At 53.2% G+C, this 14,497-nt stretch overlaps 1 protein-coding gene across 6 annotated transcripts in view; it reads right to left on the bottom strand.

The window, feature by feature from the left end:
- Positions 1–1,479: 1,479 nt before the first annotated feature.
- The window catches only part of ST7 (suppression of tumorigenicity 7), a 295,831-nt gene continuing 282,813 nt past the window's right edge, over positions 1,480–14,497 (bottom strand). For 4 of the 6 annotated variants that reach the window (XM_075558593.1, XM_075558592.1, XM_075558596.1 and 1 more), the window contains exons 13-15: positions 10,536–10,628; positions 8,022–8,161; positions 1,480–1,797 (exon numbers count right to left, since the gene is read on the bottom strand). In XM_075558593.1, the coding sequence (XP_075414708.1) occupies positions 1,702–1,797; positions 8,022–8,161; positions 10,536–10,628 (329 nt within the window). In that variant the 3' untranslated portion in view covers positions 1,480–1,701. Of the gene's footprint in view, positions 1,798–8,021; positions 8,162–10,535; positions 10,629–14,497 lie in introns of those variants that run through there. The other 2 variants (XR_012786131.1, XR_012786130.1) reach the window with 1 other exon arrangement.

Raw genomic sequence — 14,497 nt, 5'->3', positions numbered from 1 at the left:
CCACGATGATTCAGCCTTGGACTTGACAGAGACTGGTCGGGGTGGGGGGGTGGGGGCCTGTTACAGAGAGGTGCAATAGTGCCCTTCACTCTTTCTCTGCTCTGCTTCAACTTAATCCCCCATCTCCTGCCGCCTCCACTGGGAAGCCTTTTGTCCAAGGGCAGTCACCATCTGGGTTCCTGACAACCAAGGCAGGCCCCAAACCCCTCAGGGAGGGAGTGAGCACCCTCGTGGAGTAACTTCAGGATCCTCTTTGGGAAGGTAGCACTCTTCCTTTCAGCTCCATCTTACAATCCTATGCTCTCCCTGACCCTTCTCAGCAGGAACTGGCCTTTGTTCTAAGCATGCACAGAAGCTTATTTGCACCTCTAATGCACCCTATCAATCCACTTAACACATCTTGGGGCAAATACACCCACTTGAGGGCAAGCGTTCTGGTGGGAAAAGAAGAGAGAGGTAAGGAAGGCGGACATGGGCCCTGCCTCTGAGAGCAACACTATGGAAGGCAAATCAGCCTCCTCCTGGGTGATTCTTTGATGGGCTGGAGACACTGCATAGTCCCCCAGACAGACAGACACACACACAGAGTACACGCAGCCCCCAAATGTCACCTGCTCCCAGGACTGCTCTCGGATGACAATCAGGAGCGTGGGAAGCTCCGCTGGAGAGCAGCAGGAGAGGCTGGGTGAGACTGGTCTCCTGCCACCCGCCCTGCACAGCAGGGCAGACCGAGATCGCTACATACAAAGAAAGGCAGGGCAGTCTTTGCTTATTTTAAGCACTGAATTGAGGTGTTTAAAATAAAAGGTTCTTTTCACTTCCGATGCAAGGTTCTAGGCTATTTCTCATCTCTGGCCAGCTGCCCAGCAAGGTGTGACTCGTGTGGGCTTTTCAACCCACTACTTTGGTCCAGACGACTGAAATACTCAGAGAACGCTCAGTCCGAGTACCAAGAAAGCAGAAGTGATGGTTCGGAAGTAAGTGCCCAGCGGGGCTCCACATTTTATAAATTAAAATGTGGCCTGGTTCTATGACGGACTGCTCGGATGACAGCTTCTCAGCCGACATTTTGTTTGGGTTTCTGTTTTTCATAATGAATGTTCAAATCACAGAAAGGAATCAATTCCTGGAACCATCAGGCTGGGATACCACTCAGCAAGTCACCTCTGGGCACAGACATTTCATCTCATTCAGGCTTCCTGTCATGCCTTCTAGAAACGTCTTTTTGCACTGACCTTGGAGGACACTGTCTGAGGCTGGAAAAGATGGTACTTTGGAGGCTGAGGGATTGATCCCATTCTCCAAGCCAGTGAGTGGTTTTCGGGGTGTGCTGCTGAGAGCAGATCCTCCAGCGAGAAGAGCCTGGTGGGACACTGAGTCCTGCAGCCAGGCTGCCACCTAATCGAGAAGCTGCGTACTCCACATCTGTCTGGACTACCCCTGCTTCGAGGGAGAGGGGATATAGGAAGACACAGCTGGTTGCTGCAATACACAAAGGTTTATTTTTGACTTTTTAAAATTTTTCTGAAGACAAAATATAATAAAACTGAACATCAATGGATTTTGTACAACAAAAACTGCTTTTAATGTGGAACAGACAGTCCGTGAATGGTTCTAAGTCTCGGAATGGCTTCCCTTTGTCCAAGTCATGCTTCCCTGCAGAGGGCAGGGCGTTGGCACGGAGAGGCGAGCCGGCTGTCCTTAGATCCGCGTCAGCTGGTGCCACAGGCTGGACGGCAGGATGCTTTCCACTTTCTCCATGACGAAGTTTAAGGGGGCAAACAAGGTGCTGAGGAACTGCAAGGAAACCAGAGAGGCCGCCGTCAGCCGAGCCCGAGCCGAGCCCTCTGGGCCCACCTCTCCCACCCATGCTCCACAGCTCCAGTCTCTTTCTCACGGGCCTGCGGCTTCATATTGATGTTTACAGGAGGCAGCGGATGCTATCAGACCTGCATTCCAGCCCGGGGCTCTGGGCGATAAGGGGAGAAGTGTGCGGACAGACCCCTCCGCCCCTGACAGTGGGCCCACAGGCTGGGCGCTTCCATCCCGGCTGTGGCCTGTGGCTGCCCGGGCAGGTGTCCAGGGCCATCAGAAGGGACGAGCGGTGGGCAGCCAGTGGCAGGAGGTTGAAGCGCAGTGACTACTGAGCCCACCTGCTCCTCCGAGCCGGGAGAGCTTCCTCTAAAGGAAAAGGTCAAGTGTGTTACAGGGGCCTGTACTCGGTCCTGTCCGCCTGCTTCTCAGGCTGGGGAAGGCAGCTGAGCGCTTCCGCCGCTGGCCACTCCCCAGAGGGACCTCTGCTGGTTCTGCTTTCCAGAGAATAATGTGCATGAGCTCTGCCTTTGACGGAAGCTGAGTGCCATGGTCTGAGACTCGTTAACATCTCAGACCCATTCCGTTTCCTTGTGAAGCATCAGCCTTGTTCCACAAAACTTCCACCACTTGGCAGAGGAGGTGCCCTAGGTGGGGAAGAGTCTGTGGATGGCTTCCTCCATAGCTTCTTGCTAGCGCCTGGACCATGGTTCTGCGCCCTGAGCCCCGGTTCCCGGCACAGCGATGTGGCACCAGCCTGGCCGGGGCGTGGGGGATGGAGTGAAGATGCAGAGGTTGTCATGGTCCTCAGGCTGATCGTGGGGTGGGGAGCTGGGAGGGATGGGACATGCCTCTAATGAGCACCTGTCCTGTGGACGGTGGGTCCTTGAGAAGGGAAACCACAGGCGAGTTTCCACGCACAGCCCCGGGCTGTGGTCATCGGCACAAGGCAGGGATTTTAACAGGAACTTGTGGGACGTGGTTCCACAAGTCAGGTGGCATGGCTGACGTGACCGGTTCCCGGAGGCCGAGAGGGAGCAGGAGCCTGTGGGACGAGAGGAAAGGTGCCGCTCTGTCCCCTGAGAGAATGCACCCACTAGGATGAGGGTCCGGGGAGCCCTGGCCCACACTGGAATGAATGGAGATGCTGCAACAAAGGTCACGCCGAAGCAAGGCTTGCTCTTCTCAGTTCGTTAGCTTAGTTGTTTGTTTGGGTCACTGACCTGACTTGAATAAAAAGCATAAAAGCAAAGCGAGGTCCCTCAAAATAAGAAGGAGAACTTCCCCTGTTTGACACCCGGTAGCTGCCCGTCTTCTCGCACTGCCCGACAAGCTAGTGCACCCCTGCTTCCTGCCCCCCTCCTCCAGGTTCCACGAGAGGAGGAAGCCCCGCTGCCACGGCAGCATGGACCTCTCCCTCCCTCCCATGCTAGACGACCATCCGTGGGAGGACACAGCCCGGGGGGGGGGAGGGCAGAGTTTAAGCACTGAGCTGCTGGCTGAACTTGGCGGTTCAAAGCTGCGGGGGGAGACCGAGGTAGCCTTCTGCTTCTGTAAAGATGTACAGCCTTGGAAACACTCAGGGGTCAGCTAGATGGCTCCCTTCCTTGAGTCTCTGGCAGAACCGGGTGGAGGTATTCTCCCTTTGCTGGCGAGCTCCTTCCAGCTCAGCCTGGTCCCCACCCAGCACACCACCACCTCCCTCCACCCCACCACCCCCGGGCAGCCACCAGCACTGGAGTGAGGCTTCATGAAGTGAGGCTGTGTCGTCCAGCGACTTCAGGAGCCATCTTCCAGACTGTCTGGAAGTCCCTGCCCTGCTCTGCTCTGCAGGTTTAAACTCAGGCCACACTTTGGGGCCACAGATGCAACGGCTGGCACAGGGAGAAACGGCAGCTTCCCTTACAGGCTTAGAGGGAAATTTATTGCCTGGAATCTTAAGTCGCAATGAGCAACACCAGGCAACCCCGAAAGAGCCCATCTATCTCAATGTCCAAAGCGTCTGTCCAGAGGGCAGAGATGCGCGCTTGCATTTTTCACCAAAACACACTAGGAATCAATCAGTGTTTTGTGGTGAGAAAACTAACTGAGACAATAAAACAGTGAGGCTGACACTTGAATGGCCTGCGCCCGCCTCTCCCGGAAAGCGCCGTTCTGTGGACGGAGGTCATGGCTCCCACAGGCTTCGTGAGCCCTCTCAGCAGCGCCTCTGCTTATCTGAAAACGTTCCGGGTGCCCCGTTGCAATCAGACCATTGACATTTCACTGTAATCAATACCAGACTTCAAAGAGGTCTAGGGCTGTAAGTGAAGCAGAGAGGCAGAAGTAAGGGGGCTCGGGCTCAGGGATGGGGAGGGGCCAGGGGCAGAAAGACAGGGCTCTTGAAAACAGAAAGGGTCAGAGCGCTGACCTTCCCACGTTCTGCATGGGGCTGGCTTGGGCAAGCCGGCCCACTTCTATGAGCACCCTTATCTCGGGAGCCAAACACCCTGGGAAGAGTGAGTCCTAAGTCACTGAGGCCGATTAGATTAGGGGAGTTCTGTGAGTGCGTTCCTCTTGCTCACACTCCTCTGTGGGCGCCCCTGCTGGCTGAGCCTGACCCGCAAACACAGGACAGTTTCCAAGCTGTGGGGTGGGGTGGGATGGGGGAGCCTGGGGGTGGGAGGGGTGGAGGCAATCTCCCAGCATCATTATCCCAGGGCCTTATCTCAGGCGGAGTTGAGAAAATCATTTTTACAAGCTGCAAATGGTGGACACAGCCTTTTGGGAGTGGGGGTGGGGGCTGTGATAACCTGTTGGGCTCCTGCCGGGTGTGATGGAGTGACCAGGGGAGAATGTGGGGAAGCCTGGGGGGGGGGGCAGGGGTAGGAGGAAGGGGATGTGGGGCTTGTCTCATTCAGGCCATCTCTCCTTCCCCAAGCCTTCTGGAAAGTGCTGAACCGCAGTGAAGGGCAAGATAAACGAGGCTCTTCAGACAGAGGTTACAAAGCAAACATATCTAAACTACATTTTCAAGTTAAGGGAGGCTGACCAATCTACCACCTCAAGGAGAGTACAAAATACTAGGACCCAAAGAGCATGGGCATTTTATCGAACACCTATGTCATTGGAACTGCAAATCAAAGCTTAGAAACACAAAATGTGGGTGTAGGAGGCCTGGTAGGGCTTGATCAAGGGCAATGTAGCCGAGAGAAATTACTGGAACCCGAATGAAGGCTGACCACGATAGTGGGGCAAGAGGAAAGTAAAAGGAAACAGAGGAAAGAACTAGGAGGCAAAGGGCATTTATAGAGGTCTAAATACAGGCATGTACATATGTAAATATATTTATATATGATAGGGAAATAGATCTATGTGCCTATATTTATAGGTTTAGTATTAAGGTAGCAGATGGACATTGGGCCTCCACTCAAGTACTCCCTCAACTCAAGAACACTTTGTTCTAATAATCTGGCATTCCATGATGCTCACCTCCACTCGCTGAAGACAACACGATCGCTGAAGACAAAGTGGGTGCATAGGCAAATGTGGTTTCAGGGATAGGCGGGGGAGGCCTCACTGACTATTTGAAGAGTTCAATACCACCACCTGGCACCTCTCCTAGCACACCAGGCCCTGCAAAATGGCAAATCCAAGGCTCACCCTTCCTGTGTCTCCAGAAGGAACAATGGCCTGAATCTGAAGGGGATCGATCCTTATAAAAACGCAGATTGCTGAGAGGTAAGACCCTCATGTGACTGGCGCTGGGGACATGTGGGTTTTACGCACATCAGAACCTGTGAATGGCTGTTCTGCTTCAACGCTCTGCCCCAGGATTTTGAATTTTAAACTCATTGATTAATAATGGTGTGAATACTGGACCAATGGCAAACGTTCACAACCCTGTTTTTAAAATGCCTGGGGAAGAACATAAAAGGGAGTGATATCAATAATCTACTATTGCAATAAAGTGATCGTTGCTGTTACCGTGTTTCATTCTAACCCACTCTGAACTTTAGACATTGAAGTCGGGCTGGGAAAAGATGATGGTAAGGACTCCTGTGGGTCCACAAGCTCAGGGGCAGCGCTGGGTTAGAAGCCACGCTGTGTACAGCAGAGTGCAGGGACTTTAAGATGTGCTGCCTGGAGAAAGACGTAGAAGGTCGGCCATCAGAGACAAGAGGGGCTGCAAGGGCACTGGCTGTCTTAGGGATGTGGCGGAGGAAGCAGACTTGCTCAGTGCAGAGAGTAGAGCAGGAACAACAAGAAGTTAAAGGGCAGTAAGTACAGTGGATTCGAATCTGAACAAGTTCTGGGGGTCCCAGGCATAGAAAGGGCTTCGGTGTGAAGGAGGGGAGCTCCGTGCTGGTGACTATCTTCAGGCAGAGTCAGCCTGGTCTCTGTGAGGGAAATTATGAAGGCCATTTGTTCAAGATCCCGTTCAGCTCAGGGTGCCAATGGGTCAAGCATGAGCGAGAAGCCACGCTAAGCGGTGCCCGAGTTGTATGTTGATTCTTCCTTCCTGCAGACACCAACACATCTAGTGACTCCTTCAATAACCACGTATTGAAAACCTACGATTCGTGAAGCACTGCGCAAAGAGAGCTTGGCGGGCACAGAGATGAGGAAGACATGGGCCTGGTCCCAAAGAGCTCACCTCCTAGAGGAGGGGCAGGGCAGGAATATTTCCACAATTAAACGGCAACAGCACAACCCAGGGGACCGTCTCGGGCCTGTGAGATCACAAAGAGCCCCCTCCCTCAGAAAGCTAGTGTGAAAGAATGAAGAGGCGTGTGCACAGGCATGGAGGGAATGGAAAGGAATTGGCTATGGCCCAACGGGAGTGTCTACGCGGCAGTGAGCAGAGATGAGTCTCCAGGGCCGAGCAAAGGCTGGATCAGACAGGGCCTTGCAGGCCAACGTAAAGAGGCAACAGGTCATCCTGCAGTTGGTGGGCGACCACAGCAGACACTCAGACAGGGAAGTGACACGCTCAAAGCTGCAATTCAGAAAGATCCTTGTTGAGTCCGTAGGAAAGAAAGGATGGCCAGAGACCATGTAAGACCAGGGATCCCGGCAAAAAACAACGAGGACCAGAACTCAAAAGAGAGAGCGGGTGGTGAAGGCGGAGGGCAAGGAGGCATGAGTAACTTGGACCGAAATGTCTAGAGGAGGTTAGAATGGATGGACTGCGGGAGGGTGAGAGAAGGGCGTGTTTGAGAGGGCTGCCAAGCACTTGGCTGAGTTAGTGGGTGGAAGGCAGGAGGATTCCGTGGATGTTGGGGCTCCAGGAGGAGGGGGGGCAGTTTGGGTGGTGGGGGGAGAAGAGTGATTTGGGAAATGTTGAGAATGAGGCACTGGTGGAATTTACAGTTCAGCTCAACACCCAGGATAATACTCCTGGAACCTCAGGCCCCGAACTCCGATGAGCAGAAAATGTCAGTCATCCATCCAGCCACGTTAGAACCCACGCTGGTCAACTCCACTGGCCTTGAAATCTAAAAGGCGCGCTCCCAGGAAACCGCTCCTACCCGGTTGCCTTCAGCTCGAAACTTGTCTGTGGCCAAGTCGGCGCACTTGTGCTCCTCAGCGCAGGCGCAGTTTCCAACACGGACACAGTGGTTCCCAGCTGTCCATGCCGGCAGTTTTTCTTACTAAACCTACGTGCCACAACCCACCTAATGACTGACTCACAGTGGGTTTGCAGATTTCTAAATGGTATGTCGCTTTACTTCTTAGTACTGCAAGCCCTCTTCACGCCTCTCAGTTCACACCCCCCTCCCTCCACCAAACAAGCCAACCAAGGCTTTGCGGCCATTGGAAAAAAAAAGTCATTTAATCATCTTTGAAAGTATAAAGTCCGACACATATCCGGAGATTGGAATATAGTGCCATCTACGTGATGTCAACGGACTAATTCCCACACCTTCTCAGTGGCTAGGAGGCTCCCTTCAGGAGTTTACCCTGGGGACCTCATGGAGGTGCTGGAAGCAGCTGCGACACTGGGGCTGTGGGTGTGGAAGAGGCGAGGCGGGCATTAAACAAACAACCTGGGTTCTCTCTGACACTCCACCCGAGATGCAAATGAAAGTTCAACAGGCAGCAGATGGCCAGAAGAGGCTCCGCCGTTGGTAAGTGACAGCCCCAGCCTCACGCTAGATCCCCCCCCCCCCCCCCCGCGCCCTCCCCCCCTCCCCCGCCCCCAGGTCCTTCTCTCGCCAAATACTCACAGCTTTTGCAAAGACCCCCATGAGCTCCGGGAACTGATGTGTCAGGAGGGCCAGCATGGCTGTGAAGGAACACAGCCCAGCGGTGAAGAGGATAAAGAAGGGAAGCTCCTTCTTGGGGTAAACTGAGACTTCATGGAAAGCTGTGGAGGAGACCAAAAGGGAAACACGTGAGGGTGGCGGGACCCGCCTTCTCGGGGAGTTGCTTTAGCTGCAGCGCTGGGAGCCGGTGAGAAAGGCGAAAGGCTGCACGGAACAAGCCACAGGCCAACACGGGGCCTGTCGAAGGGCAGGCAAGGCTGGATGGCAGACTCTCAGGAAGGCTCCAGGAGGCCCGGGTACCCCTAAGAGACCACACCCCTTTCTCGAAAACAAACACCCAGAAAACAGCTAAGGCTCACTGAAGTCATACAATGCACGTTCAGGGCAGAAAACCTGGACACTTCCAAATCAAGCCGACTGAAGCAGGGAGGGAGGGGAAGACCCTGTCCAGTTTCACCTTCCTGTAACTCTTTCCTCGCGGCAACACGGCGCTATTCGTTTATCTAGCATGTTTTCCTGGTACGCTGCATGAATGCCAGCGGAGGGTGCCGGCCTCCGGGGTCTGCAAGGGTGTCCAGCACACTTGCAGGGCACGCTCCCCGACAGACTTCCAACAGACACCGAACATAAATAAAACAAGCAACCTTTGGGATCTTTAGTGCCTTTTACAGTTTGGATTGTGGGAAAAGCAGAAAGCCATGGTGAAACAAAACCCGAGAGGCTCTGCAGCTGTCTGGGTCAGTGGGGGTGCCGCCAGAAGGGCTGGTCTGCGCAGAGGTGGCCCGGCCCCACTGCCTGCACCCCTGGTGCACAGGAGAAAGCTGTGAGGAGCTGTGTGTGAATCACCCAAGGGCTAGAAGCCCCCTGATCAGAAATGGTTCTTTGACTCCGGAAAACCAATCAGCTCTCGCATCTCACAACCCCACACAGGAACCCGTCCTGCTGGACTCCGAGGGCAGAGAAGACGGAGAGGGACAAGGACAGGCCTGGATGCTGGTGAGTGGACCTGCGAGGATGCCGATGGGGCAGCAGCTGCCCTTTCCATGTGCAGAACCTGGTCTCCGTTCAAACCCCTGACCTCTTCCTGCCCTTCCCTTCCGAGCTGAATCCCGCTCCCACAGAAGACTTCGGGGGTGGTCAGGTTGTGCCCATTACACTTAGTTCAAAAAATGTGAGCCAGAGTTTCAGAGCTTATTCTTTTAAGAATGATAACCTTGTTCTAATTGTTCATCGATCCCCAAGGAAATTTATTTGGATCCAATGAAAACAGTTCATCCTTCCAGAAAACTGCCTTTCGTACCCCAAACCAGAAACCATCATGAAGATCTTCCTGAAGGGACGGTCAAAGGTCAAGAAGGGACCCCTGAAAGTGATTTCTGAAATCAAAGCAACGTAGTGGGGGCACGAGACGCCTTTTATCAGATGACATGGACCGGGAGGGCCCCATCCTGGAGTGTATGGAGTCTGACTAGCGAGACCGTTTACTGGGATGCCAGCCGTCAGATGGGCACCCAGCTCCTATGCCAGGGGAAATGAGGAGTGGCTCAAATATGCTGGCATGCGAAACTGACTGTGCACCCTGGCCTCTGGAGTTACCCTGCTCCCCAGGGCAAAGCACTCCTAGACGGTACAGCTGTGCGCTATTGGTGCAGCTGTGGTGGTCCCGAGGGCGGGGGTGGCAGGAGCAAAGAGGAGACGAGAGAAGAGTCAAGATTTGGAGCTTATGATCTGAGGGAGAAAAATATGTCCTACGTCAGAGCCACATGAAGGGCCTGGACATGATCCACGTACACAGTATGATTCGCTAATACCTATTTAGCCCAAACTGTCAAAACAATGTTGTATTACAGAAACCACAATAATATTTCCCACATGTGGTGGGGACCATTAGGCTGCGATCGTGGAAGGCACCCGAGGGTGATACAGTGCGGAGGCTGCGCGTGGGCTATGCACGTGTTACGCCAGCTCACCCCAGCCCGGCCACCAGAGGCTCCTGGGAAACGCCTCTGCCGGAGACCACTGCCTGGCCTGGGGCCGCGCTCCCACGGTGACTCATCTGCGCTCCCTCTGAAGTCAGCTTCCTCCTCCAGCCCGTCTGTGTGGGCCACATGGCACCAGCTGGAGAGTTCAGGCAGAACCGGCCCAGTGGACCACCCCAGCACATTGCCAGCATCCTGGCCAAAGGAGGCTCTCCGGGGTTCAATATTGCACACTTCCTCCTACACTACAACATGTTAGTCCTCAGGACCTTTGCCTTTGTTGGGCTCGTAGAGACTGGGAGAATCAGGGACCCAGACCCGCTCCCTGAACTCACAGGAAGCCGCGTGCTCGCAGGCTGAGGCCGGGTGTGAGGAGAGTCAGGCGACGCCAGGCTCATCATGTGCAGTCATTCACCCTTCCCCACCTCTTCCCAGCCTTACCGGGAGCCACCTGGAGGGCTGGCCAAAGAGAGTGCTAGAGAGAGTTGGCACTTACATGGGAGCAGTTCTCTGTCTGCCGTTTCTGTACAGATGGGGTAAGGGTAAAATAGGTGCCCCTTTTCCAAGGGATAAGGGATCATCCGGAAAGCTGCAAGAAGAGAGACAGCATGTTAGAGGTCTGATACTTGTCTCCAGGATCTAACTTCCGAAAGAGACTTAGGCGTACGTCTGTAATGGGGAACAGTTCTGAAGCACCTCCCGGGACAGAGGCGAGACCCACGCAGCCTCTGAGGCGTGCACCAGATAAACTGTCAGAGACACATAATGATGTATCACGTGCACATTCATCTCCCGCTATATATTCTGGGCAAATCCCTCAGGACTGGGCGGGGGCAGGGGTGCAGAGGCGGAGGGGAGCCAACAGAGGCGATGCCCAGGGCTTCATCAGCTATAAACTATGATAAAAATGTTATAAGCACTAATCCAATAACGCAACCGATGGTCATAACACAAACCTGGATGGGATTGCTGGCCCGAGAAGCAAACGCGGGCTGACTTGGCACTCGCCGCAGATGTCCAAATACGAAAGGCATTCTACCGTGTCTATTTAAAAACGATGTCTGAGCGGATTAGAGTCCCAACCAGGATGGAGATCCAAACTCAAGTCCAAAAAAACGCATGACTTGGGAGGTATTTCCAACCGTTATGAAACTTTTAAATCTTTACTATCATGCAGGGGAAAATAAGAATCTGGAGAGATTGATGATCTGTTGCTGATGCTGTCAGGCCACCTAATTCTGCTCTTGTGGCTTCGGACAGCGTCCGGCCTCACAGCTGAATTACGGCTTTCCAACCAAGCTCTCGTTCCCCAGTCCCCCTTGTGTGACTCTCCCGGTGACCGTGTCGTCAGCATGTTAGTCTCACTGTGCCTATGAACAGGGTGCACGGAGGCAATTTTTCCTCCGCAGACGACCTTTAACTGCAGCAGGTTGTGGACATAAATATCAAAGCTAGCCCCCTGGGCTGGGAACGGCAGGTACCAAGCCGGGGGCCCTCCTCCGGTGTGTCACTCAGGAGCCGCGGCAGCACACAGCCCAGGTCTCAGCCCGAAGTGCTTGCTACCTTTCGAGAGCTTGGGGCCGCATGCCCCGCACTGCATCGTGACTTCTACCTTCTCCCAACGCTCCCCCTGCACATATTTATCTTTTGCATTCTTCTTTCAAACAGGGATCAGAAACCAAGAGTGTTCTCCTTCACGAGAAATGACAAGGCTCCATTGTAACCCGCATCGGTGAACATATGGTATTTATTCTGGTGTCTGAATATTATTTAAAAGTAAAAACATTCTGTATGGGATCCCAGCATTTGGAATGCGGTCAATCTACACCGCAGTGGTATCACTCTGGGGTTACAGCGCATTGCCACGGAGAATATAAATCACTCTCAACGCGGGATTAGGGCGCAGCCAGTTTGCTGGCAGTATGCTGAGGGAGAAATGTTATCAATTTTCCTCTCGGAACAGAAATCTCTTAAACGGAGATTAAAACATTAAAAAAATATTTTTTTTTTTGCATCAGACTTTTAACTCTTCTTACAATGAAAGTCTCGCCCTCCTTTCTCCATTCTCCTCCTCGGGCAAACAAAGATGGCTTTGTCACGAGAAAGGATCACGCGAACGCTTAGCACAGGTGGCTAACACACAAAGATGGCTCAAAGGAGACAACATCTCTCTTAACAGCATCAGACTTCCAAGAAAGGGGTCGGTAGGTGTGTGTGGGGTAGGGGTGGGGGTGGGGGAGGATGGCGAGCAAAGAAGGCTGCGCAAAGTAAAACACAACACGCAAAACCATCTCAGTGCTTTTATGGTATCGACTAAAAATCTCTTCTGGGACGCACAGAATTGAAAGTATCACACTGTGAGGTTTTAATGCCTGCTAACGAAAGCACCTCCCCAAGGTGGGGGCACCCGCGTGGCAGCCTCGCTGGGAATCCAGTCTCGGTGCACGCAGGCAGGCTGCAGACCTTAGGCCCCGCCCAGCTCTGGGACGCAAGGAAGCCCCACGTGGCTACCCCCGGTGATGCCGGATTGTTCTGGGGGTGCAAGAGCATTTGCACGGCCAGAGCAATTGTGGGAAAGATGCACAGGAGATTGCAGAGCCATAGGAAGCTGTGGGCTTGTTGGTGTCTTTTCCACCAGCTATCAGAAGGTTTCTACTCTGGCAGTGGACACGCTCACCAATTGTTATGCTTCAAGTTGGCTTTTTTTTTTTTTTTTGGTGCGGGGTGGGGTGGGTGGAGTGTCTTCTAATTGGTTCTGGCATTTTGGGAGAGGATGAAACTATTAATTGAAGTCAACTTTACAAAAAAGCACACGCCAACCCCACCCCCCCCACCCCCACAGTCCTCCGTGATTATCTCAAGGTGCCCGTGGGGCTCCTCAAAGCGTTCTCTTTCTCCGATCGGTCGCCATTGACATTGAGTGCAGAAAATAACATCAGGCTTTTGGCTTCCCGAAACAAGAGCAAAAACAATTTCGCTCGGAATCCTATCTCTCACTCAGCCTGCTGTGCAGGGTTCAGCAACGTGTGCGATAAGCAGCGGAGGTCTGGAAAGACTAGGAGGGGCTGGTGTCCCCTTAGCAGTGTCCCCTCTCCTCCCCTCCCCACCACTGGCCCCTTTCCCTGCTCAGCAGTGGAAAAGCCTTCGGGCTTTTTGCTGCATGTCTACAGATTTTGCAAGTGCAAGTACGAAGAGCACACTGATTTGGTGCCCAGGCCAGCAGGATGGGAAAAGGAACTCTACTTTAAGAGCAACCAGTCTTTCCTGTACATTCACCGAAGAGGAATGACAACCACGCGTGCATCTGCTTAAAAACAAAACGAAAGCCGGGCCGCTCAGAGTTGACAGGAGGTACACCAACATTTCTGCATCCTTTCCTTCCTCTACCTTGATTTCTTCTGTGCCTTGGCCGAAGAGTCAAACTGGACCTGGGAATTGCCCTCTCAACCAACCCTGGGGCACAGCACGGCCTTCTTTTATCCCTGGCTGGACCACGTTTTCCAGGCTGCAAACCCATCAGTGGAGATGATGGGAGAACCAGCGTGGACAGAGGCTGGATGCCTGAACAAGCGAACTCCCCATTTCCCTGTGATGCCTTTTCTATGAGCGTTTCAGAGAACCTTAGGTGGATCGATAATTTATAGTCAGGGTGAAGTGAACTGGAATCCCAGCAGGCACTCAAGATGGGAAGCACATGATCCAATCATCAAAGTAACAACTAGTAAGTTACTAGTAAGTAACTAGTGAGTTCACACTGTGAGGATAAGGTCCTCCCTGTGAGGCAAGAGCTGAGGTGCGCACACCCAATGGGGCAGCAGGGAAGCTGACGCGGGAGGGGAGTAGTGACCAGGCTAAGGGCTGCAGGGCACCGAGTGGGTCAGTCAATCTGGGTCCCAGGCTGCTCTTCAGTAAAAAGGAGAACACCACCCTGCTCCCCAGGTTGTAAGAGCTAAAACAGCATTAAGCATCTGAACGCCATGCCTGACTGCTCAATAAAGTGTCCTTTCCCTATTCTATTACTAAAAGGTCCCACTTTCTCTATGGGGTCACTCACTACCTAGTAAACAAAAAACGCTACTTTGCTTGTAAACAGCAGACGTGCACCTGATAAACGAGTACATCAGCATCAAGATGCAAAGCGTCTGTTCTCACATCTGCCTGCAGTCTGGGGACGGCATCCCGTGAGGACCATTTGCCTCTCCCAAGGCATTCTGGAGCCAGTGATCAAGAAAACTGGTCCGAACATCCGAAGCCTGGGTTCTGATCCGTGTCCTTCACTATCGAATTGTGAGGCATGGGGGAAAATCCCTTTTCCTTAGCTGGAACCAAGTGATGATGCGCACTTCCAATTCTGACGAGAAATGTTTGAACTCCACAGCAGAGTCACCATCTGGTTAGTGACCCTCACATCTGTACCATGTATGCGCACACGCACACACACAGTTTCTCCCAAAGAAC

This window comes from Tenrec ecaudatus, chromosome 9, assembly GCF_050624435.1.
Source record: "Tenrec ecaudatus isolate mTenEca1 chromosome 9, mTenEca1.hap1, whole genome shotgun sequence".
NCBI classification, from domain to species: domain Eukaryota; kingdom Metazoa; phylum Chordata; class Mammalia; order Afrosoricida; family Tenrecidae; genus Tenrec; species Tenrec ecaudatus.
The sequence above is the reverse complement of the archived record's forward strand: the minus strand, read 5'-3'. Positions and strand labels throughout refer to the sequence as shown.